This window comes from Oryctolagus cuniculus, chromosome 1 (genome assembly GCF_051225735.1).
Source record: "Oryctolagus cuniculus isolate XC-2025 breed Fujian yellow rabbit chromosome 1, ASM5122573v1, whole genome shotgun sequence".
In the NCBI taxonomy this organism is placed as follows: domain Eukaryota; kingdom Metazoa; phylum Chordata; class Mammalia; order Lagomorpha; family Leporidae; genus Oryctolagus; species Oryctolagus cuniculus.
In genome coordinates, this window is record NC_142867.1 from 77,217,729 (window position 1) to 77,243,286 (window position 25,558).

A 25,558-nucleotide genomic window follows, 5' to 3' on the forward strand; every position below is an offset into this window, starting at 1 on the left:
AAACGTTTCAGACTGACTACTGACTCAAAGCTTGAGTAATCCACTAAGCTTTATACCCCGAGGAAAGAGCGCAATGAAAAAGGAGGTGGCTTCTAGGTGGCTTCCAGGTTTGAAAAAAGTTGGGAGGAGTTCGCTCTATTAATGGTACGCAAGTTAGTGAATGGAGAGGCTACGCCGCAGAAGCCAGTGCCCTCAAAGGACAATCGGCATAAATGAAAACGTTCCACACTCAAACACTTCTCTACCAACGTTTCTAAAGAGACATTCATCGTGGGTAAGTGTATTAACCCATTTTGAAATCTAACAGTGTACACCTCACTCAAGCTTCTAAATTCAAACCGCCAGGGTTAACAGTTCAGGAATGGATACTAGCACCAGCAAAATCTTTTCCACATCGCATTTTAAGGAGGGGTGGAAGCTGACATTCACAACCTAGCCCAGTCAAGAGCCTGAACAATACAACCATTACATTCTACCGGAGGCAAATAAAAACTCCCAACTTCCAACTTCACTTTCACTTCCACGAAAAAAGGTAATCCAGGGTGAAAGTCCGGGCGTTGCGTGTGATAATTAAAACACAACGAGTTGAAAGAACTGAACTAAAGCAACAGAGGCAGAAAAAGGCAACCCAAATGGGGGACGGAAAGTGGAAGAGAAAGCTGGGAAGGAAAAAGCAGCCAATGGAGTAAAGGAAGTGGGAACCCCTTCCAGAGGCAGCCGTGAACAAGCTGCGGGCTAAGAGGCTCTGAGGCCACTGAAACGCGAGTCTACGGAAACCTGAAGGCGGCTAATGGGGAAACAATGAGCCGGCGAGACCGGGAGCAAGCCGGGAGACGCTCAGGGCGGCACGGGACGGCTGGGACGAAGAGCACAAGGCTGCTGGAGCCAGAGGGGAAGGCGAGTCGGCGGGGTGAGGGGCCCCTAGGAAGCGGGAGGGGAGTGGCCAGTCCGAGGCTCGGTCACAGAGACCCGGCGGCCGCAGGCCATGAAGGCAGGTGTGATAGAAGCATAGGGAGCACACGGGCGGCCGTGCCACTCCGACGCAGGCAGGGGAGAGACAGCTGAAGGGGGTAAGGAAAGAGATGGAGACAAGGACGCGGGTGGCGCCGGGGGTGGGGGTGGGGGTAGGGGAGGCGCAGTGGGCTTCACTCACAGTCCAGGTGCTTTTTCTTGGGCCCCATGATCTCGTGGGTCGTGGCCTTGCATACTGTCTTGGATACGGCGGAGCCGGTGACACTGTGCTGGGCGGCGGTGATTCGGTCCGTCAGGCTCTGGCCAGACATCTCTGCTGCTGCTCCGCCACCCCTCCCGCTCGGCAGCCGGCGGGGACCGGGACCCCCAGACGCCGGAGGTCCCCACCCCCCACCGCACCCCCTACCCCCACCGGCTCCTTCCCCGCCTGCCGGCCTGGGGCGGGGCTCAGGGCCGCGCGCTGCCACTCAGCCCGAAGAGAACCGGCTCGTGTCAGCCGCGGGGTCGGACACGATGTCGGGCGCTCCCGTGCCCCCGCCTCAGCTCAGCCCACCCCTCCCCTGGTCAGCTGGAGCCGGGCCGGGCAAGAGGGACAGGCAGCTGCAGGAAAATGGCGGCGCCAGGCTCCTCCTCGGAGCTTTCCGGGCTGCCCCCGGGTCACGTGACTCGGGCGCCGCCCCTCCTTCTCCCTTCTCCCGCCCCCTTTTCCTTCCCTTTCCTCTTCGACGCCCGCCCTCCCTCGCTCAGCGAGGGAAGAGCGGGGCGGCGCCCGCGCGTTACGGGATGGAACCCGCCCGGCGGGCGCAACAGGAGGCCCGCCCGGGGGCAGTGCGCGGCCCAGCGCGTCACGTGACGCTCCCTGCCAACAGGTCGCAGGGCTGGGGGGGTCACAGAAGGGGGGTGGAGTGGGGCGGCCGGCTTCTGCCCTCTCTCACCCCACCCTAAGGGTGTCCTCGTGTCTGTGATTGAAACCAACGGCTTGACAAAGAGGAGGTGCAGCTGCCTGCACAGCTTCCCGTGAGGAAGGTGGTGTCTAGAGTTCCGACTCTTGGGGCTTCCCTGGCAGAGAGAGTGCGTTTGGAGACGCCCCCAAAGCCGTCCTCCCGACTTAAAGGAGAAGCTCCGGCGGCCTAGTTCCCAAACCCTGCCAGCAGGCCTGTCTCTGCTGTGGAAGTGTTGAAGCTCTCCCAGAATGGTTTCTCCCTGCCTTCCTTGAGAGGCTTGGAAATGTCACCTGGTTTTGTTTATCCCTACCCTGAAAACGTTGCTGCCGGTCTAAATTTAGATACAAACCGACCAGTATTCATCCTCTGGGGTGTCAAATAGGACAGGAAACACATAGCTTCCCTGGAATTTGAAAAGGGAAGTAGTAGGATGATGTCAACAGCGATTAGCTTGACCCTACAAGGCTGACTGATGGGGTGATTAAAGGTCCAGACCATACAAGGAAGTGAGACAAGATGGTAAATGGAGAAGTCTCATTCCAGGAGTGCAGACAGCACTACCTGCCATCTTCCCAGGTTTAGTCTTGCTTCCCTTTGGCATCTTTTACTGGATCAGCCGGGTTTCCATGGCAAGACATTGACACTGCCCTGTGGACATTTTAGAGGAGCTATTGTGTCCTGAGAGTCTATCCTGTGAGATCCAGATCTATTAACAAAGCCTTTGGAAATGTTACTAGTGCCCCACATTTACCCCAGGGTTAAGTATAAACTTTAAAACCTCTGTAGCCGGCGCCGCGGCTCACTAGGCTAATCCTCCACCTAGCGGCGCCGGCACACCGGGTTCTAGTCCCGGTCGGGGCGCCGGATTCTGTCCCGGTTGCCCCTCTTCCAGGCCAGCCCTCTGCTGTGGCCAGGGAGTGCAGTGGAGGATGGCCCAGGTGCTTGGGCCCTGCACCCCATGGGAGACCAGGAAAAGCACCTGGCTCCTGGCTCCTGCCATCGGATCAGCGCGGTGCGCCGGCCGCGGCGGCCATTGGAGGGTGAACCAACGGCAAAGGAAGACCTTTCTCTCTGTCTCTCTCTCTCACTGTCCACTCTGCCTGTCAAAAAAAAATAAATAAAACAAACAAACAAACAAAAAAAAAACCTCTGTCAATGTTGTTACCATGATAGTCATATGTAATCTTGCTAGTTTCAAGTGAATGCTAACATACTCTGAAAATCTGTGTACACCATCTGCCAGCCAAATCCAAAATCCTGTGCTTCAATCTGGTGACTCTTTCAAAACATGCAAAGTTAATAGATACCTAGCATTTTATGTATCATATCGAGAATTTTGTAGTCTCCTCCCATTCCCTTTGTCTCACCTCCTCAATGTCTCTTCCCCAATTTTCTCTCCACAACAACTGGTGAAATTCTGCAGCATCATGCTTTTACCAAGCATGGTTTTTGCTGGCTTACAGGTCTTAAATCAGCAGGCTTCATCACAAAACTGTAACTCATCAGTACATCTGCAGTACATCTGTGGTTTAGTGTCCAATTCGCTGCCCCATGTCCATTTGGCACTTGAATTACCCAGTTCTCAACATATAGTGTCAGCCATCATTGCTACTCTAATATAGGTTTCCTTATATAAATTACTGATGGGCCTGAGCCTCTGCCCTAATAAATTGCAATAGGACTTTAAAATTAGTATGGTATACAAGGGGACCTCAAAAAATTCATGGGAGAAGGCAGGGAGCATTTGGTTCCCCTGTTAGGACAACACTTGAAATACCCGTACCACCTGTGAGAGTGCCTGGATCCAAGTCCCAGGTCCCAAATCCAGCTTCCTGCTAATGCACACCTGGAAGGCAATGGTTACTGGCTGAAGTACTTGGGTCCTTACCACCCACATAGAAGACAGGAATTGAACTGCTGCCTCTTGGCTTCTGCCTGACACAGTCCCTGCTGCATTTGAGAAGTAAATCAGTGGATGAAGGATCCTCTTTCCTCTCTCTCTCTCTCTCCCCCCCCCTTTCTCTTTCTCTCTGCTTTTCAAATAAATAAAAACAAAAAATACAACAAAAAAATTTTAAGTTAGTGGGAGGGGCAGACAGTTGGCCTAGCAGTGAAGATGACACTATGCGCCGTATTGAAGAGCCTGGCTCTGGCTCCCAATTCTGGCTTCCTGCTAATGAAGACTTTGAGAGGAGCAGGTAGTCGTGCACGTGGTCTGCTACCCAAGACCAGGGAGAGCAGGATTGAGTTCCAGGAACTCCTCAGTCTGGCCCAGCCCAGTCCTAGCTACTGCAGGCATTGAGGGAATGAATCAGTAAATGGGGGCTGTCTTTGTCTCTGACTCTCAAATAAATAAAAAGAAAATTGTTTTTAATTCATGGAAAATGAAATTTTAAAATGTTTATTTTGGTGCAAAACGTTTTTGAAATTCATGTATAGTTTATCTTTTTGGATTTTTTTAAAGATTTTTTTGTTTATTTATTTGAGAGGTTGAGTTACAGACATGAGAGGGAGAGACAGAAAGGTCTTCCCTCCACTGATTCACTCCCCAAATGGCTGCAACAGCTGGAGTTGTGCCGATCTGAAGCCAATAGCCAGGAGCCTCCTCTGGGTCTCCCACATGGGTACTGGAGTCCAAGCATCTGGGCCATTCTTCACTGCCTTCCCAGGCCATAGCAGAGAGCCTGATTGGAAGAGGGGCAGCACGGACAAGAATCAGCACCCATACGGAATCACAGCGCTGCAGGTGGAAGATCATCCCACTGTGCCGTAGCGCTGGCCCCTGTATAGTTTCTCAATACACATTTTCCATGAACTTTTGGAAGACCCCTCATAACCACAAATAGCTAAAGTTTTAATTCTTCTTTTTTAAAATATTTATTTTATTTAACTGTAAAGCAGAGTGACAGGGAGAAAGGGAGAGACAAAGGGAGAGGTTTTCTATCCACTTGTTCGTTACCTGGCCAAAGCCAGGAGCCAAGAGTTTTTTCTGAGTCTCCCATGTTGGTACAGAAGTTAAGCACTTGGGTCATCTTCTGCTGCTTTCCCAGGTGCATTATTAGGGAACTGGATCAGAAGTGGAGCAACTGGGAATTGAACCAGAGCCCATATGGCATGCCGGTGTCGAAGTCAGTGGCTTTAACTTCTAGGCTACAAGGCCAGCCCCAAAAATTTAATTCTTAGAAGAGATGTAAAATTTATCACTAAGCACACAGCAGGAAACATTTTTATGCACTACTATGCATGACATTCTAGGAAAATATTTCATTGTTACTTTTACCAAGGAGATTCTTTCAAACCACCTGTATGCAAATAATTGTGGACATGTTTACTCTGAACAAACTAGCTTCCATTAGAATTATCGTGACACCTTTTCTTAAGGATGTATTTTAGAAGTTTCTCAATATGTAAACTATGAGTGGCCATTATAGAGGCTAACTCCGGTTGTGAACTGAAGGCATGGGAAAATATAGAGAATGAAGAATTGCTTTGAGGATTGAAGTTACTGACTTATCTTATATGCATAAGTTTTCTCTGTGTTCCATTCTCCCTGATATATTCAAGAAAAATTAAAATTAAATTTTAAAACATAGTATATCTTTACTTGGCATAGCATAGACGCCTCAAAGTCACTATGACCAAAACTGAATTTCTCTTGTCCTTGCCCACCATCCCCCTTCCTTAATCCACACCAATCCTCTTTGTTCCTTCTTTCCATTAATGACCTCACCACCTGCCTAGATGCCCAAATCAGAAAACTGTAATTCATTTTGAGCTTTCCCGCTGTCTTATTTCTCTGATCTTGCCTAATCTTCTAAAATATGACAAATTCATCTTCTCTTTAACACCACTAGTTATTGCCTTAGTGTCAGCCTAGATGAGCTCTTTTGTACCTGGACTGTTCTAGTAACTTCTTAGCCAATATCTCTGTCTCATACCCCTACCCTCCAAGCCAGATCTTCTGAACCTGAAATGTGATTATCTTTTCTTTGCATTAAAATCCTCCAGTGACTCTTCCATGGTTTGAATGTGTCCCCAAAATGTACCCCTCATTAATGTGTTGGGGATTTAATAACCCATGCAACACATTTGGGAACTAGATTGGAAGGTATTTAAGTCATGAGTATTCCACTGAGGAGTTTGAGGTTGCAAGCTCAATGTCTTCCATCCTCTCTTTGCCCTTCTGTCATGAGTGATGAAGCAAGAAGGCCCTCACCGTATGTCAGCCCCCGGTCTTGTACTTCCTAGGTTCCAGCACCATGAACCTATAAATTTGTCTTCATTAAAAGTTATTCAGTCTATAGTATTCTGTTAAAGCAGAAGAAAATGAACTAAGACAGGTGTTCATATCAGTTTAGTTAACTGCCCCTTCACTGCCCGAAAGGATGAAATTCGGAACTCTCAGGCTGGCATATAAGACTCTTGGGGATCTAGCCCCTACCTATATACTGCCTGCTGAGCCTCCTCTCTTTCCAACTCCCCACATGCACCCCAGCCAGCATCATATGACGTACCATACTTTTCACATACCAGTGAATGGACAAGCAGTGACTTCCTTTTGTGTATATACTTCTGTTATCTTATTTTTATGGTGATTTATTTCTTGTACTAACACCGGGAGGAGAGTTATCCATCATGCCAGCGTTATGGCTACTGCACACTAGAGACACACAATAGAATGGGTTAAATGAATGAATGAAAACACTTTGAAATCGTTCATGTGGATACACCCATTTGGAAACATTTGGATAAAACTACTCATTTAATAAAAATCTGCCCACTTTTGTACACATATAACATGATCATCCCATAATTATCTCTCTGGAGTATCATCCTCATTCAGTACTTGATTAACTAATCCACTCTTTCAAAAAATAAATACTGAACATCTACTATGTGTTAGGCACCATTTTAGGTGCTGAATACTTTTCAAACAGTGAATCCATTAGTCCTTTGGGAACTAATCACTTTTCAACTTTGATCACCAACATTAAGGTCTATTTGCTTTAATTGCAAATTAACAGACCAAAAACAAAAAGAAAAAGCTTGAATAGCACATGGCATTTCCTTCGCTCTCCCAACTAAAAGGGATTTTTGCAGAAAGGCACAGGGTGTAGGAAGAAGGAACAACAGTGTTTGGAATGTCTCCTATGTGCTAATATTGCATAATTTTAAAATTTTAATTCTCATTACAATAACTCCAAAAAGAATTTTGCCATTTAGTACAGGGAAACAAGTCCTAAAAGGTAAATAATTTCCCATAATCCCAAATATTAAGTAGCAGAGTCAACATGAAATAACTCGTTCTCTTTACATTATTCTACCCAGAACCTTTAACCCATATTTATAGTAACTGCCAATGCAGATTACATTTATTCAACAAATAATTGTTGCCTGATTGCAAGGTTCTACTGTACGCTAAAATGTAATAATGTGCAAGACAAACAGGGCATCTTGTTCTTATAGATCTGTAAGTCTTTAAATAGCAACAGGGGAGAAAATAAGTAAGGTGAAAAAAGTATGCTGCACTTGAGGAACACTGACTATGACTGTAAGGAAGTGAGAGAGAAAAAGGATATGGAAGAAGAGATATTAGAAGTTTTACTCATTTTTTCACTTAAACTCATTCCTGAATCCAGAGAATCCTCCAGTTCCCTGCTTACAAATTTTTGATATTTTGTTAACTAAAGGGATATGAACACCTGACAATCTCTTCCCCCTCACCTTTCTATGTTTACACTTCTTGATGCTGTCAAATCAACAAAAAAGATCATAACCTTACTAAAAGTTAAGGACTTTTCTTTGTAGCTAGTTTTCTTGCTACAACCCATCCAAATACTCCATTTACAACTGTGGGAACTTTACTCAGGCTTTTAGCATGCATACTTCTGATAAAAGTAACAAAAAAAAGTAACTGTTGATTATTTACCCTGTGCTAAGCATATTACATGCATTATCTCAGTAATATCCAAAAACAACATCACGACCTTAAGTGGCAGAGACAGCTTTGTGTTCACCAAAATTTGTTTCCTTTTTCCACTGAACACACAGTTATACTGTTTCCCAGCCTCTCTTGCAGTTAGGGTCATGTGATTAATTTCTGTCCAAGAGAATGTGGACAGAAATGATGAAAGCCATTTACAGCTTGGCCTAGAGAACCTCCCACATATGTCTCCAGTTCTCTTTCTTTCCCTACCTATCAGCTGAATAAAGACTTCAAAGTACATGGAGAAGGTCAAAACCACAAAATTGAAGAAGCCTGGGGTCACAAATGAATCCCTGGAGGAATGCTATGGAAAACTGCATGACCGGAAACACATGTGTTAGATTTTATTTGCTTTATTTAATTATGCCTTTGAAATTTTGATGCCATTTGTTACAGAAATTAGCTACCCTGTTTAACATTTTTCTTCTTGTTTCACTGATAGAGGAATTGAGGCTTGGGAAAAGTTAAGTTTGCTCAACTAATAGATGGGGAAATTATTATTAGATTTCAAGTCTGTCTGATTTAAGAGCCTGGGCTCTCACTGTTTGAGTGCCTTATGAAACTATTTCATGTAATTCTGAAAATTTTATGAAAGTTCCATATAGCCCTTTACTGCCTCTATAGCATGGCAGCAAAAATAATAATCAGGGTAACTTCCAGCTTTTTTCACATGTTGAAGCTGTCTCACTATCTTTAACTCACTTCTGCCACATTTCCCTTTTTCTCAGATTTATTAATTTTACAGTTTCAATATGAATTACAATGCATTTGGAACTTGTATAGCTGTTCGGAGATGGTGTGGAAGCTGGTTGTTACATACAACCCTTCCGTAAAAGGGAAGATTAAGCAAACGTTGGCCCTGAATCATCAACATAAACTCTTTAATTATCAAACAGAATAAAAATAGGATATATGTGATGTTAAGTTATCTGGGGTCCATTTTTCTTTGTAACCTAAGAGGTTGAATCAAATAAAAATGTATTAGAACATGCAACATTAAATTAAACAGCAGAGGTTTAATGCTGCTATTAAAATTGAGATGTTGGATTTTAACCAATAGCTATCAATAAAATGAAGGAGATTCATAAATTTATTTGAGAGAATTGGAGAAGCACCAGATTTAAAGATGTACTTAGGTCTGAAATTAGGTTTGAAATTTTGGGCAAGTTTTTTTTTCATATAAATAATACAGATTTCCTAATATGTCCAGTTGATGCACACAAAAAAACTAGTACAAAGCTTGACACATGGTTGTCGTTCAGTCAATGAGATAAATCAACAAACATTTATTTTATAAATTCACTGTGGCCAAAGCACTCTTGCTAGGATACAGAGATGAATTAGACAAATATTAACAATCTGTATAAAGTACTATGATAGAGGTATTGCTTTGACTATTATATGAACAGAGAAAAGAGACACCCAATTCTGCTTGGAGAAATCAGTGAAAGTTTCTCAGGGGCACAGACACTAAAGCTGAGCATTGATTGAATCATGGGGGATTTTGTTCCAAGCAGAGGAACTCACATATACAAAAAAAAATAAGCCATTTGAGAACTGAAATTTGTTATATGTGGCTGGAGCCTTATGTGTTGGGGGGAGAAGGGACTTGGATTCATTCAATCAGTAAGTACTGTAGTTATTGACCAGCTTTGAGGGTACTTCAAAAAGCTCATAGAAAGTAGAATGAAAAGATAATGCACATTTTCCATGAACTTTCTGAAGACTCCTCATATATGCTGGATACTGTTCTAGGTCTGAAAAGCAAATCAGGTTATCATTAGTGAGTCAAAAGTGCCTGTCTGGCTGGCGCCACAGCTCAATAGGCTAATCCTCCGCCTGTGGCGCTGGCACCCCGGGTTCTAGTCCTGGTCGGGGTGCCGGACTCTGTCCTGGTTGCTCCTCTTCTAGTCCAGCTCTCTGCTGTGGCCCAGAAGTGCAGTGGAGGATGGCCTAAGTGCTTGGACCAGGAAGAATCACCTGGCTCCTGGCTTTAGATCAGCGCGGTGCGCCGGCCGCAGCGGCCATTGGGGGGGTGAACCAACAGAAAAGGAAGACCTTTCTCTCTGTCTCTCTCTCACTATCCACTCTGCCTGTCAAAAAAAAAAAAAAAAAAGTGCCTGTTCCACTCCTTGGAAGCTTCCAGTTTTACCATGAGAATAGTAAGGGTGTGGTGATTCCATCCTTCTGAGCTCACAGTTTACCATAAAAACAAGTTACCTTTCCCACCCCTTGGCAAATGAGGTTATAGGTCTTTTGCCTCTCTTGGAGCCCCTTCCTGGAGGTCATGGACTTAAATAAATCTTGCTTTTAAATGCAAAACAAAGCAAATTAGTAGATATAAAAGAAATTTCCTGCCTTTATGGTACTTATTTTCAAGTGGGCATATAACAAAGAAGACATAAACATGATGCACATAGAGTGTGTTAAAGAAAATTTAAGTAGAGTAAAAGAATCAAGAATGATAGAGGAAAAGGACTTACTACTACGTAATAAGAGAAAGCTACTCCAAGGAAGTGACATGTGATTTGAGTGTGAGTCAGCAATGTAAATATTGGTGGGAAGATCATTTCACATAAAGAGAGCAGTAAGTACAGTAATAAGATTAAAATGTTTGCAGAATAGCAAGAAAGTGTGGCCAGAGAAAGTAAAAAAGAGAAAGAGCTAAGGAGGTAACATCAGAGATCATGAAGTGTTTCATAAGGCAAGTTTAGGAGTCCAGATAATATTCAGAGTACATGTCCTATGAGAGTAAACAGCTAGCCCTAAACCCTTGGAATATATTAGTGACTGCATGAAGTGCAAGCCACTGGAACTAGGCTCCATCAATTGCCACATTCTTCTATATATGTTTATCCTCTTCTTATTTTATCCTCATATTCTGTGTAAAAGTCCTTGATTATTAATAGAAGCCCTTATAGTATTTATGGTATTCCCAAGACCTATTTCCCTGACATTATGGATTATTCATATTTTAGTAAGACTGAACAAACTATCTAAATTAAAAGACACTTGATTATATGAGGAAGAACCTATGGCATATGTTTTCATTGAACAATTTTGAAAATCTAGGAATATGGGTGTTTAAAGATTTATTCATTTATTTATTTGAAAGGCAGAGTGAGAGAGAGAGAGAGAGAGAGAGAAATATCTTCCACCTGCTGGTTCACTATACAAATGGCTGCAACAGCCAAGGCTGGGCAAGGCTAGGTTGAAGCCAGGAGCCAGGAACTCCATCCAGATCTCCCACATGGGTGGTAGGAACTTGAGCCACCATCCACTACTTCCTGAGTGCATTGGTAGGTAGTTGAATCTGAAGCAGAGTAGCAAGAATTTGAACCAGCACATCCTCATGTGGTATGCAGGTGTTCCAAGCACCAGCATAACTTGCTGCACCAGAACACTAGCCCCTGGGAATATGGTTTTGAAATGCCTCCAAACTCTAAATAATTTTTGTCTTAGTATCTGTCTGCGTTGCAGTTGCCAGATATATGATCTTCAGAATCTTAAATGCTTCTGTTCAGTCACTGGTTTTGTTGTTGTTGTTGTTGTTGTTGTTGTTGTAAGATTATTTTATTTATTTGAGGGGCAGATTACAGAGAGAGTGAGAGGGAAAGACAGAGAGAGATATCTTCCATCCACTAATTTACACCCCAAATGGCCACAAGAGCCAGAGTCGGGCTGGTCTGAAGCCAGGAGCCAAGAGTTTATCCAGGGCTCCAACATGTGAGGCAGAGGCCCAAGCACTTGAGATGTCGCCCGCTGCTTTCCCAGGCACATTAGCAGGGAACTGGATAGGAAGTGGATCGGAACCGATGCCCATATGGGATGCTGGTGCCACAGGCAGTGGCTTACCCACTATGCCATAGTGCTGGCCCCTGACAGTTACTGTTACACTAGATGATTTACAATTGATCATCTAACAAAAAGAAGACCTAATGTTTACAGTGGACAAAATGAACTACCATGAAAAATTCAACACACAACTTATTAAGTAGCAATGCAGATCTGGAATTACCATGTTCCAAAAGATAAAAGTATATACCAAAAGAGCAGTGATAGAGGCTTAAGTAACAGTGGAAGGCACAGAAGTGATAGATACGTTTTGAATAAAGGATCAGCAGAATTTTCCAATGGATTAAATGATAGGGGCTAGATGGGGAACAGTGGCTTGAGTAAAGAGGCTATATAAGGGCCAGTGCCGTGACTCACTAGGCTAATCCTCTGCCTGCGGCGCTGGCACCCTGGGTTCTAGTCCCAGTTGGGGTGCCGGGCACTAGTCCCGGTTGCTCCTCTTCTACTCCAGCTCTCTGCTGTGGCCCGGGAGGGCAGTGGAGGATGGCCCAAGTGCTTGGGCCCCTGCACCCGCGTGGGAGACTGGGAGGAAGCACCTAGCTCCTGGCTTCGGATCAGCACAGCGCAGGCCGTGGCAGCCATTAGGGGATTGAACCAACGGAAGGAAGACCTTTCTCTCTGTCTCTCTCTCAGAAAAAAAAAAAAAAAAAACACAAAGAGACTATACAAGGATTACTCCTAGGATTTTGGATTAAACAACTGGGTGAATGGAGAAGAAGGGCAGATGAAGTTGGGAGATAACAGCCAAGTCATAAATGACCTTTTAAAAAAATATATTTATTTATTTGAAAGTCAGAGTTACAGAGGGCAGAGGCAGAGAGAGAGAGAGAGAGCTATATCTTCCATCTGCTGTTTCACTTCCCAAAAGGCCACAATGGCTGGAGCTGGGCCGATCCGAAGCCAGGAGCCAGGAGCTTCTTCCAGGTCTCCCACACGGGTGCGGGGTCCAAGGACTTAGGCTATCTACCACTGTTTTCCCAGGCCATATAGAGAGCTCGATCAGAATTGGAGCAGCTGGGTCTTGAACTGGCCCCTATATGGGATGCCAGCACCTCAGGCAGCAGCTTTACCTGCTATGCCATAGCTCTGGCCCCATAAATGACCTTTTATGCTACTTACAGAGTCTAGCTACTGTCCTAAAGGCAGAAACATTGGAAAGGAGAAACACTGAAAGATTTTGAGTATGGAAATAGCGTGGAGTAGCAATTGTTTTCAGATTGGCTTCTTTCATTTAGCAATATGCAGATTCCTCTATGTCTCTACTTGACTTGATATTCATTTCTTTGTAGTGCTAAATACTATTCCATTGTGTAGATGAACCAGTTTAATTATCCTTCCATCTACTGAAGGACATATTAGCTTCTTCCAAGTTTTGGGCAATTATAAATAAAGCTGCTATAAACACCTCAGTGTATGTTTTTTCATTGGCATAAGTTTTCCAAACCATTTAGGTAAAAACCAAAGAGTATGGTAGCTAGAATATATGGTAAGAATCAGTTTAATTTTATGAGAAACTGCCAAATTATCTTCTAAAGGTCTTGTTCATTCCTACCAGAAATGAACAAGAGTTTCTATTATTCTTCATTTTGCCAGCATTTGGTGTTGTCAATGTTTTGGATTTGGGCCATTCTAATTGATACATAAGGGTATCTCATTTGTGTTTTAGTTTGCAATTCCTCAATGACATGTGAAGTTGAACATCTTTTCATGTTTGTGTTCTTTGGTGAGGTGTCTGTTCAGATCTTTTGCCTGTTTTTAAAATTGGGCTGTTGATTTTCTTATTGTTGACTTTTAGGAGTTCTTTGTATATTTTACATAACAGTCTTTTATCAGATATGTTTTGCACATATTTTCTCCCAGTCTACAGCTTGCCTTCTTCTATTTAACGTTTTCTTTAACATAGCAAAGGCTCTTTAAATTTAATTAAGAACAAAACAACAATTCTTTCTTTCATAGATAATGAATGCCTGTCATGTTGAATCTAAAAAAGTAATCACCATAGCTCAGGTCATCTGGGTTTTCTCCGATATTGTCTTATAGAAGTTGTATAGTTTTGTTTTAATATTTAGTTTTGCTGTGGTTTGAATGTTTATGTCTCCCCAAAACTAATATGTTGAAATCTTAACTCCCAAAGAGATGGGGCCTTGGGGAAGTGATTAGGTCCAGAGAATAGAGTCCTCATGAGTTGAATTAGCTTTCCCCTTTCTGCTATGTGAAGACAGTGAAATAACAAGCAATCTGTGAACCAAAAAAGGCCTTCACCAGACACTGAATCTGTCAATGCCTTGATCTTTGAATTCTTAACCTCCAAAACTGTGTATGCATTTTGTTAGAAATTGTACATTTGGGGGCACTGCTAATATAAAGGATAATGTTTTAAACTTCAAATTCTATTTGTTTATTCTTGGTCTATGGGAAAGTGATTAACTTTTATATATTAACATTGTATCCTTCAATCTTACTATAACAGCTTATCAATTCTTGGTAGGTTTTTTTCTTTTTTTCTTTTTTTTTTATCAGTTCTTTTGCCTTTTTTTTTTTTTTTTTTTTTTTTTTTTTTTTTTTTTTGACAGGCAGAGTGGACAGGGAGAGAGAGAGACAGAGAGAAAGGTCTTCCTTTGCCGTTGGTTCACCCTCCAATGGCCGCAGCGGCCAGCGCGCCGCGGCCGGCGCACCGCACTGATCCGATGGCAGGAGCCAGGTACTTATCCTGGTCTCCCATGGGGTGCAGGGCCCAAGCACTTGAGCCATCCTCCACTGCACTCCCTGGCCACAGCAGAGAGCTGGCCAGGAAGAGGGGCAACCGGGACAGAATCCGGCGCCCCGACGGGACTAGAACCCGGTGTGCCGGCGCCGCAAGGCGGAGGATTAGCCTTAGTGAGCCGCGGCGCTGTCTTTTGCCTTTTCTATGTTAACTATCATATCATCTGCAAACACAGCCAGTTTGATTTCTTCCTTCACAAGTATATAACTTATTTCTTTTTTCTGTCTTACTGCATTAGCTAGGACTTCCATTATCATGAAAAATAGTGATTATCCTTATTTGTGATCTTAGTGGAAACACTTTTGAATTTTTCACCCATATCACATGATGTTAGCAATAGAATTTTTGTAATTTTTCTTTATTAACCTGAGAACATCCCTTTCTAAGTTTCCTGAGAGTTTTAATCATAAGTGGGTGTTGCTTTTTCTGTGTCCATTAACATGATAATGTGATTTTTTCTTCTTTAGTCTGTTTATATGGTTCATCAGCTGATTTTCAAATGCTGTGCCAGCATTGGGTACCTGGGAAAAATCTCACTTAGTCATTAGTATAATTCTAATTTTCCACAGTTGGATTCCATTTGCTGATATTGTGTGTGGGGTTGCATTTTTGTTCATGAAAGATATTGGTCTATAGTTTTCTTGTAATGTCTTTGTCTGGTTTCAGTATTAGGATAACATGGGCCTCATACATTGAATTAGGAAGGATTTCCTCTGCTATCTTCTGAAAGAGATTATAGAGAATTGGTATAATTTCTTCCTTAAATGTTTTGTTTCTTTTTAAGATTTATTTATTTATTTAAATGATAGAGTTACAGAGAGGAAGAGGCAGAGAGAGAGAGAAGTCTTCCATCCTTTGGTTCACTCCCCAGATGGTCACAATGGCCAGAGCTGGCCAGATCCGAAGCCAGGAGCCAGGAGCTTCTTCTGGGTGCAGTGGCCCAACCACTTGGGCCTTCTTCCACTGCATTCCCAGGCTGTAGCAGAGAGCTGGATCAGAAGTGGAGCAGCCAGGTCTCAAACTGTTGCCCATATGGGATGCCAGCACTACAGGTGGTGACTTTACCTGCTGTGCTACAGCACAGCCCCATAAATGTTTGTTAAAATTCACCAGTGAATCCACATGAGACTGGTGCTTCCTGTTTGGGAAGTCACTAATCCTGATATGATTTCTTTAATAAATCTAGGCCTTAATAGAGCTATTTCTTCTTACATGAGTTCTGGCAGACTGTCTTTCAAGGAATTAGTCCATTTCATCTAGAGTATCCAATTTGTAAGTATAGAGTTGTTTATACTATTTCTTTATTAACCTTTTAATATCCATGTGATCACTGATTATATCCCATTTTTTATTTATGATATTAGTAATTTATGTCTTCTTTTTTCCTTAGCTAGCCTGGCTGGAGGTTTATTGATTTTATTGATCTTTTCAAAGAACCAGCTTTTGGTTTTCTTGATTTTCTCTGCTGATTTTCTATTTTCAATTTTATTGATTTCTGCTCTAATTCTTATTATTTCTTATCTACCATTTACTTTGGATTTAATTAGCTCTTGTTTTTCTACTTCTATAAGATGGGAACTAATTGATTTTAGATATTTCATCTTATTTAAGTTAAATATTCAATGCTATCAGTTTCCCTCCAAGTACTGTATTTGCTTCATCCTACAGGTTTTGGTAACTTGTATTTTCATTTGCATTTAGTTTTTTTTTTTTTTTTTTTTTTTTTTTGACAGGCAGAGTGGACAGTGAGAGAGAGAGAGACAGAGAGAAAGGTCTTCCTTTGCCGTTGGTTTACCCTCCAATGGCCGCCGTGGCCGGTGTGCTGAGGCTGGCGCACCGCGCTGATCCGATGGCAGGAACCAGGAGCCAGGTGCTTTTCCTGGTCTCCCATGGGGTGCAGGGCCCAAGCACCTGGGCCATCCTCCACTGCACTCCCGGGCCACAGCAAAGAGCTGGCCTGGAAGAGGGGCAACCGGGACAGAATCCGGCACCCCGACCGGGACTAGAACCCGGTGTGCCGGCGCCGCTAGGCGGAGGATTAGCCTAGTGAGCCGCGGCGCCGGCCTGCATTTAGTTTTAATATTTTAAATTTCTCTTGAAATTTCTTTGATGCGTGTACTATCTAGAAGTATGTTGTCTAATATCTAAGTATTTGGGGATTATATGGCTATCTTCCTGATTTTATTTCCAGTTTAGCTCCACTGTAGTCTGAGAACAGACACTGTGTGATTTCAATTTGTGAAGTTGTATTTCATTGCCCAAAATTTGGTCTATTTTGATGAATATTTCATATGAGTTTCAGAAGGATATATAATTTGCTGTTGTTGGAAAAGGTACACTATAGATGCCAATCATATACCGTTGATGGATGATACTGTTAAATTCCTTTCTGATTTTCTGTCTGCTGTTCCTAATACAAGGGTGTTGTAATCTCCAAGTATAACAAAACGGTCCTCTTTTTTTTTCTTACAGTTCTATCAATTTTTGCCTCAGATATTTTGATGCTCTATTGTTAGTAACACACTAAAGATTATTGTGTCTTCTTGGAATACTGACTACTTTATCATTATGTAGTGCTCTTATTTATCTCTAATAAGTTCCTTTTTCAGAATGCTGCTCCGGCAGTTCGAATCGTGGTGAGACAAAGTGTAGGTGGTAAGACCTCACTATGTGTCTGATTAGCCCTTTCTCTGCCTTGCTTGTTTGAGCTTCAGCAGAATTTGAAATGGCTGGAGGTGAGGCTGGGAAGGACTCTGGAAAGGCCAGTGCATATGCAGTTTCCTGCTCGCAGAGAGCAGGCTTGCAGTTCCCATTGGGCCACATTCACTGACACCTGAAATCTAGGAGGCCCAGCCATGGACGTGTGGGTGCGACTACCGCTGTGTACAGTGCCGCCATCCTGGAATACCTCACCACAGAGGTACTTGAACTGGCAGGAAATGCATCAAGTGACTTAAAGGTAAAGCATATTACCCCTCCTCATTTGCAACTTGCTATTTGTGGAGATGAAGAGTTCGGACTGTCCCATCAAGACTACAGTTGTGCTGGGGGTGTCATTCCACAAGTCTCTGATTGGGAAGAAAGGACAACAGAAGATTGTCTAAAGGATGCTTGGATTCCTTGTTATTCAGGACTCTAAGTACTCTAATATCTGTCCAGTGTTGGTGAGTCCAGTGGACTGTACCTCTATGAGAAACATAATTTTGCCTTTTTGTAATTCTATATGAGGAAGTTGGAACTTTAATTAGCTTTCCAGCCAACCAAATTTCTGCATTCAAGTCTTAACCATATTTTAGTGTTACTGTAGCCTCAAAGAAGCTAATGATTCTGAATTAGTAGGTTTTGATTGACTGTTTTTTAAAAAACTGCTTGAAATTTAATTATGAAGCAGTAGTTATAGTGACAAACATTTGATTTTGTACAGACATTATCTCCACTCAGCTGGATAAGCTCAATAAAGGTCATCTCCTCCCCCTCTCAAAAAATGGAATGCTTCTTTGCCTGAAATTAATATAGTTATTCCTGCTTTTAAAAAGAGAGATTCATTTATTTATTTGAAAGGCAGAGTTTCAGAGACAGAGAGGGGGAGACAGAGAGATCTTCCATCTGCTGGTTTACTCCCCAAATGGCCACAACAGCAAGGGCTGGGCCAGGCTGAAGCCAGGAGATAAGAGACTCTTCCAAGTCTCCTACCTGGGTGCAGGGTCCCAAGCACTCAGGCTACGCTCTGCTATTTTCCTCAGCATACCAACAGGGAACTAGATCAGAAGTGGAGAAGCCGAGACTCAAACTGGCACCCACGTGGGATACTGGCTATGCAGCAGTGGCTTAACTGGCTATGCCAAGTGCTGAGTATCTTTTGCCATCCCTTTATTTGTTTTTAAAGATGTATTTATTTACTTGAAAGTCAGAGTTACACAGGGAGAGGAGAGACAGAGAGAGAGGTCTTCCATCCGATGGTTCACTCCCCAATTGACCGCAACAGCCGGAGCTGTGCGGATCCTAAGCCAGGAGCCAGGAGCTTCTTCCGGGTCTCCCACAGGGGTACAGGGGCCCAAGTGCTTGGGCCATTTTCTACTGCTTTCTCAGGCCATAGCAGAGAGCTAGACCGGAAGTGGAGCAGCTGGGACTCAATACAGGATGCTGGCACTGCAGGCGGCGGCTTTACCTGCTATGCCACAGCCCCAGCCCCAAATGCTTTCAATTTTGTTTGAGAACATCTTTATTTATCCTTTAATTTTGCAGGGTGTAGAATTCTAGGCTGGTAGATTTGTTTTTCTTTCAATAATTCTTTAAATAGTTCACTGCAGTTTCTTCTTGATTACACAATTTCTGGAGTAATTTTTTATATTTATTCTTTTTAAAATTTTTTTTTTTTATTTTTTGACAGGCAGAGTGGACAGTGAGAGAGAGAGACAGAGAGAAAGGTCTTCCTTTTCTGTTGGTTCACCCTCCAGTGGCTGCCACGGCTGGCGCACCACGCTGATCTGATGGCAGGAGCCAGGTACTTCTCCTGGTCTCCCATGGGGTACAGGGCTCAAGTACTTGGGCCATCCTCCACTGTACTCCCTGGCCACAGCAGAGAGCTGGCCTGGAAGAGGGGCAACCGGGACAGAATCCGGCGCCCCAACCGGGACTAGAACCCCGTGTGCCGGCGCCGCAAGGTGGAGGATTAGCCTAGTGAGCCACGGCGCCGGCTATATTTATTCTTCTATAGGTAAGATTTTTCCCCCTGTTTTCATGCAAGCTTTTTTCCTTTTTTTTTTTAGCTTGAATATTATATGTGTGGGTTTAGTTTTATGGAATTCATATATCCTGCTTGAAATTCTCTGAGCTTCCTGGATATGGTTTCATGTTTAGCATTAATTTGGAGAAATTCTCAATTGTTCTTGCTTCAAATCATTTCCTTTCTCTCTTTTCTCTCCTCTGATATTCTTATTATATGTACATTATACTTTTGTAATTGTCCCATAGTTCTTAAATATGTCTGGTCTGTTTTTGTTTTCTTATTTTTTCTCTCTTTCATTTTTTAAAGTTTTCTTTGTCATATCCTTAAGCTCAGAGAGGCTTCCCTTAGCTGAAATCAGACTACTTAAAAGCCCATTGACAGCGTTCTTCATTTCTGTTGTGGAGTTTTTTATGTCCAGCATTTCTTTCTAATTCTTTGTTAGAATTTCCATCTCTCAGCTTACGTTTTCCATTTGTTCTTGAATGTCTCCTTTTTACATTAGGTCCTTTAGCATATGAATCATAGGTGTTTCAATTCCCAGTCTGATAATTCCAAAATCTGACTCTGATTCTCATTCTTCTTCATTTTCTTTGAACTAATATTTTTTGTCCTTTGGTATTCATTGTATACTACTAGTTTGTTGAAATCCCAACATGATGAACTGAATGAGAGAAATTCCAGTAAATAGGTTTTTTTTTTTTTTTTTTATTGATACAGTGGTAAGGTTTGGGATGATTTAAAGCCTTCTATAGTCCTTTGATTACATATCAATCTTTTGGCAAGTCTGTGTCCCTGGAATGTGAAATTCACCCATATTTCTCTATTTCTCACTTATTAGGTGTGACAGTATGGCTAGAGGCAGCTGGAGGTGTGTATTCCCCTTGCCCTAGATAGATTAGGTTCTGATAAAACTCCAGCAGGTTAGGTGCTTGTGGTATAATGTAAAAATATTTTGGTTTTTGTTCATGTCTCCTTACATATAGTTCCTAAAAACTCTTGGAATTTCCTGAACAATAGATGTGCATTTTGTTACTTATGATGAGCCCATTTCAATCACATCTGTGTTAATGCTAATGCTGTTCCTTAGAGTGGGGGCCCTGGATGGCCTCAGTATTGTGTTGGTGACAAGAAACACAAAAATGATTAGAGGGTTGGAACTTTCAGTCCCACCCATTAGTTTCTGGGAAGGGATTGGGAGACCTGGAGAATGAGTTCTATAAAAATCTTGAATAATGACATTCAGAGAGCTCCCAAATTGGTGAATGTATCCATATGCTGGAATGGTGGGCATGCCAACTTCATGGAGACAGAAGCTTCTGAGCTCAAGATCCCTCCAGACCTTGCCCAATTTATTTTTTCATCTGGCTGTCCATTTATAAAGCAGTGTATATAAGTAAGTACTTTTCTAAGTAATGAGGTATTCTATCAAATTATTGAAACTGAGGAGGAATCCTGAGAACCCAAGATTTATAATCAATCAGAAATATGGATGGATAGGAACTGGTGATTGGCATCTTAACTGGGGGCACTCTTGTAGGATTGAGCCTTTAAACCTGTGAAGTCTGATAATAACTCCATTTAGTTACTGTCAGAATAGAATGTTGGACACTGGTTGGTATCTAGAGAGTTGGAAAATTGATTACTGGTGTAAGAAACCATCCCCACTCTGATAAAATATTTTTCCTGAAGGTTTCTTTTAGTTCCTTCCTTCCTTCCTTCCTTCCTTCCTTTCTTTCTTTCTTCTTTCTTTTTTGGTTTTGTTTGACAGAGTTAGACAGTGAGAGAGAGAGACACAGACAGACAGAAAGGTCTTCCTTCCATTGGTTCACTCCCCCAAATGGCCACTACGGCCAGCGCGCCACGCCAATCCGATCCGAAGCCAGAAGCCAGGTGCTTCCTCCTGGTCTCCCATGCGGGTGCAGGGCCCAAGTACTTGGCCCATCCTCCACTGCCTTACCGGGCCACAGCAGAGAGCAGGACTGGAAGAGGAGCAACAGGGACAGAACTAGTGCCCCAACCTGGACTAGAACCCTGGGGTGCCGGTGCCGCAGGTGGAGGATTAGCCTAATGAGCCGTGGTGCTGGCCTTCCTGAAGGTTTCTAACTCAACATTTGTCCACACTGAGCCTCTAACAGTTCATCAATTATAATATCTTACTGCATTTCTATTGCTACACCAGAATACCTGAAACTAGATATTTTATAAAGAAAAGGATTTATTTAGCTCACAGTTCTGGAGGCTGGAAAGTTTAAGATCAGGTAGCTGAATCTAGCAAGGTCCTTCTGCTGTTTCAAATCATGGCAAAAAGTGGAAGGGCAAGCAGGAATGTGTGAAAGGGAGAGAACACAAAGAGGTAGCCTTTATAATAACCTGCTCTCACATAACTGATCCAGTCCTACTAGAGCGAGAAGTCACCAGAGAAAGACATTAATCTGTTCATGAGAGTTCTACCCCCGTGAAACTCAAATATTCTCTACTAGGTCACACCTCCCAATACTGCTACACTGAATTAAGCGTTAGCGTGAGTTTTTATGGAACAAACCATATCCAAACCATAGCGTACAGTTCAGGTTTCTCTATGTTTGTACTAGCTCCTGCCAAGGTTTTTATTTGTGAGTTTCTGCTTTGGTAAGTTGTGAATCCCTGTCTGCCTGTTTGTTTCTTCGATTTTGGGGCAGTGGTTTGCCCTGTGACCTCATTTTATGACAGACCTAGGAAATGTTGATTTTTCTGTATGTTCAGCTTTTTTACCTATTAGATGGAATGGGGTTACTTTTCAGCTACTTACATGCTAGAATGGAAACCAGATGTCCTGGACATGGTGATTTTGCATTGCTCATCATTGCTCATGAGATACCTGAAGAGAGCAGTCAGATTTACCAAAGGATATTAATATGGCTTTTAGTGAGTTAAATATATAACCCAAACAATATGGATATTCAAGTAGTTGGTGAAAGCATGGAATGCATGAAGTTAACCTGGGAGTGATCTAAAGACAGAGTCCTGGGAAATCCCAACATTAAAGAGGCAGCATACAATTTTGAAACAGCTCTAAAGATACAGTCACTCTCTGATAAATTAAGTTTTCCCTGGTACCTTGTTATTGCTCATATAAATTTATCAAAGTTCATTACCTTTTACTCTTTCACACCCACACCTCCCACACCCCAATTAACTAAAGCAATTACATTACATAATCTGCCCATCCTGGGGCAATTTTTAAGGTGTAGACATTTTAACAGTTGAATAAAATATTTCAAACTATCCTTTAGGTAACTTTATATAGATTATTAAGTAAATCTTTTGTTTAAACATATCATTTCACAACAAAGATATTTCATTCCAATTGGCAATCCAGAGAAAGTTTAGAGCGCTGAATTCTAATTCTCTAAAAGTAGAACTAAAATTTCAGATGCTGGAAGATTCCAGGAAACAACATTTCTGCATGCTACAGTAAAATAATGGCAGGAGAGACACATCTGCCAAACTTTATATTATAATTAAATCACTTTGTACTGACATAGCTTTAGTTTAGAGGAGAATGTTTGTGGGGATTTTTAATCAGATAAAAATAGGGCTGCTGTTTTCTCTATACCAATTAACATAGTTGACATTTAGCCAACTCTGCCCTGGACACGGCAGGGGATGTACAGTTTGTCCTCATTCAGTAGGAAATGAAAAATGCAGTACTTGGCACAAGAAAAATATGTGGACGCAAAAAATGTTGTCAAATATAGCAAATCAAATTAAGTAAAATGATTTACTGAAGGGCAGCCTATGCTTTCGAGAGAACTGAGAAGATGAGGAGACTCTCTGGACTACTGATAAAAATTAGGTACCCTGAGTTTAGCTATTGATATATACATTAATAAATAAATATTAAGTTGAAGAGAATTTCATAGATCTCAACTAGGTATGCAATTTTTACAATTAGTTTAAGAAAGGAATTGCTAAGGCTCATATGTTGTATATAAGCATATGCTAAACTTTTTTTTTTTTTTTTACAGGCAGAGTGGACAATGAGAGAGAGAGAGAGACAGAGAGAAAGGTCTTCCTTTTCTGTTGGTTCACCCCCCAATGGCCACTGTGGCTGGCGTGCTGCAGCCGGCGCACCGCGCTGATCCGAAGGCAGGAGCCAGGTGCTTCTCCTGGTTTCCCATGCAGGTACAGGGCCAAGCACTTGGGCCATCCTCCACTGCACTCCGGGGCCACAGCAGAGAGCTGGACTGGAAGATGGGCAACCAGGACAGAATACGGCACCCTGACCGGGACTAGACCCCAGTGTGCTGGCGCCGCAGGTGAAGGATTAGCCTATTGAGCCATGGCGCCAGCCGACATGCTAAACTTTTTAGCACTATTTAGGTGTCACCTACTCCAATTTCTTCACTTATAGATGACGGAAGTTGATCCCAGGGATGGTCAATTACTGATTTGTTGTCCTCTCAGAGTATCTGTCACACATCCTTTGGCTCCTGGACTGAACTTCATGGAAACATCAAAACTACAGGGACATTTCAAATAACCAGAGTGCAAGGGATAGTTTATCCTATTTCCTTTAAAATTTGGATTAACTAATCCTTTGAAAGAAAAGTATTTTTATATTTACAACATTTAAAAAATATTTATTTATTTGAAAGGGAAAGTGACAGAAAGAGGTCTTCCAACTACTACTCCCCAAAATAGTCATAACAGCTAGGGCTGGGCCAGGCTGAAGCCAGGAGTCAGAAACTTCATTCCTGGCAATGGGTGTGAGAACTCAAGTACTTAGGCATTACCCACTGCTTCCCAGGAACATTAGCAAGGAGCTGGACTGGAAGGGGAGCAGGCAGGACTTGAACTGGCACTTTGATATGGGATGTGGTGTTGCAAGCAGCAACTTAAGCTGCTGCACCACAATGCCTGCCCATATATTTATAACTTCTTAAAAATTTACCTAGGGGCTTGTGCTGTGGTTTAGTGGGCTAAGCCTCCGCCTGTGGCGTCGGCTTCCCATATGGGTACCAGTTCATATCCTGGCTGCTCCTCTTCTGATCTAGCTCTCTGCTATGGCCTGGGAAAGCAGTAGAATATGGGGCCCCTGAACCCACATGGATACCTGGAGCTCCTGGTGCCTGGCCTTGGATTGACCCAGCTCCAGCCATTGTGGCCATTTAGGGAGTGCACCAGCAAATGAAAGACCTTTCTCTCTGTCTCTCCCCTTCTCTGTAACTCTACCTCTCAAGTAAATAAATAAGTGTTTTTTTAAATATATATATATATATATAATATGTCTTAGTTTATAATCCCATCTTTATATATTAGCTTGAAAATATGAAATTGCTAACATTAGATAATTTATCACTCACAAATATAGCAAATTTCATATGGTTCAGCTCAGAGTATGAAAGTAAACATAACTAAATATTTGAATAACTTGTAGTAATTGAAGTCTTTCATTTCAAAGAGTATTTGATTAATACTATGGCTCCAGATACAGATGTTCAGATGACTGTGTAGAAAATATTTTGTCTCTGGAAATACCCAGAAAATTTTGGGATTTATGCTAGCCAGTCTCCAAGATAGGTCTCAAGGATCTTGACCTCATGGTATTCATTCCCTCTATAGTCCCCTTACAAATAAGTAGTAATGACCTGTACAACTAATAGAATACTGAGGAATTGATGTGTGACCTCTAGGGCTAGGATCATAAAAGATGGTGCAGCCTCCACTTTGCTCTTTCTTGGCTCACTCTCTCTGGCAGAAATCAACCACCATGTTAAGAGAACACTCAGACAAGTCCAGTGGAGAGTTCCCGTGGCAAAGAACTCAGACCTCCTGCCAACAGCCTGCACTAACTTGCCAGCCTTGTGAATGAGCAGTCTTGAAAGCAGAACCTCCAGTACCACAGGCAAGCCTTCAGAAGACTGACCAACGTCTTGACTGCAACCTCATGGGAGACCCTGAGCCAGAAGCACCTGGTTTAACGATTCCCAAATTTCTAGCTACTAGAAACTGTGAAATATTGTTTTAAGCCACTAACTTTTGAGATTTCAGGTAATATAAAGCTTTAAAAAATATGTTTGTATGTGCTTTGCATTGGTTTCCTTGAGTTTTATAACAAATCACCACAAATTTGGCAGCATAAAACAATTAAAAGTTACTCTCTCACAGTTCTAGAGGCCAGAAGTTTCAAAACAAGGTGTTGCTCAGGCTGCCTGCCCTCCAAAGGTACCAGGGGAGAACCCCTTCTTCTAGATTCAGGTGTTCCTTGGCTTCTACCTACAATAATTCTATTATCTTCTCTATTTTCTTTCTTCCTTTTTTAAAAG

The 25,558-nt window shown here is 42.4% G+C and overlaps 1 protein-coding gene, 1 long non-coding RNA gene and 1 pseudogene across 18 annotated transcripts in view; 2 read left to right on the top strand and 1 right to left on the bottom strand.

The window, feature by feature from the left end:
- PICALM (phosphatidylinositol binding clathrin assembly protein) overlaps positions 1 to 1,789 on the bottom strand; it is a 116,145-nt gene extending 114,356 nt beyond the window's left edge. For 14 of the 16 annotated variants that reach the window (XM_051821357.3, XM_051821351.3, XM_070076426.2 and 11 more), the window contains exon 1: positions 1,154 to 1,631. In XM_051821357.3, the coding sequence (XP_051677317.1) occupies positions 1,154 to 1,283 (130 nt within the window). In that variant the 5' untranslated portion in view covers positions 1,284 to 1,631. Of the gene's footprint in view, positions 1 to 1,153 lie in introns of all 16 variants that reach the window. The other 2 variants (XM_070076422.1, XM_070076427.2) reach the window with 2 other exon arrangements.
- Positions 937 to 25,306, top strand: LOC138843109 (uncharacterized). Its single transcript, XR_011389911.2, has 3 exons — positions 937 to 1,070; positions 23,258 to 23,414; positions 24,991 to 25,306. It is a non-coding gene; the product is annotated as an uncharacterized LOC138843109 (long non-coding RNA).
- Positions 17,120 to 25,558, top strand: part of LOC108177145 (histone H2A.Z pseudogene) — a 75,178-nt pseudogene continuing 66,739 nt past the window's right edge. Inside the window, exon 1 of the transcript XR_016233366.1 lies at positions 17,120 to 17,685. The product of XR_016233366.1 is annotated as a histone H2A.Z pseudogene (transcript). The remainder of the gene's footprint in view (positions 17,686 to 25,558) is intronic.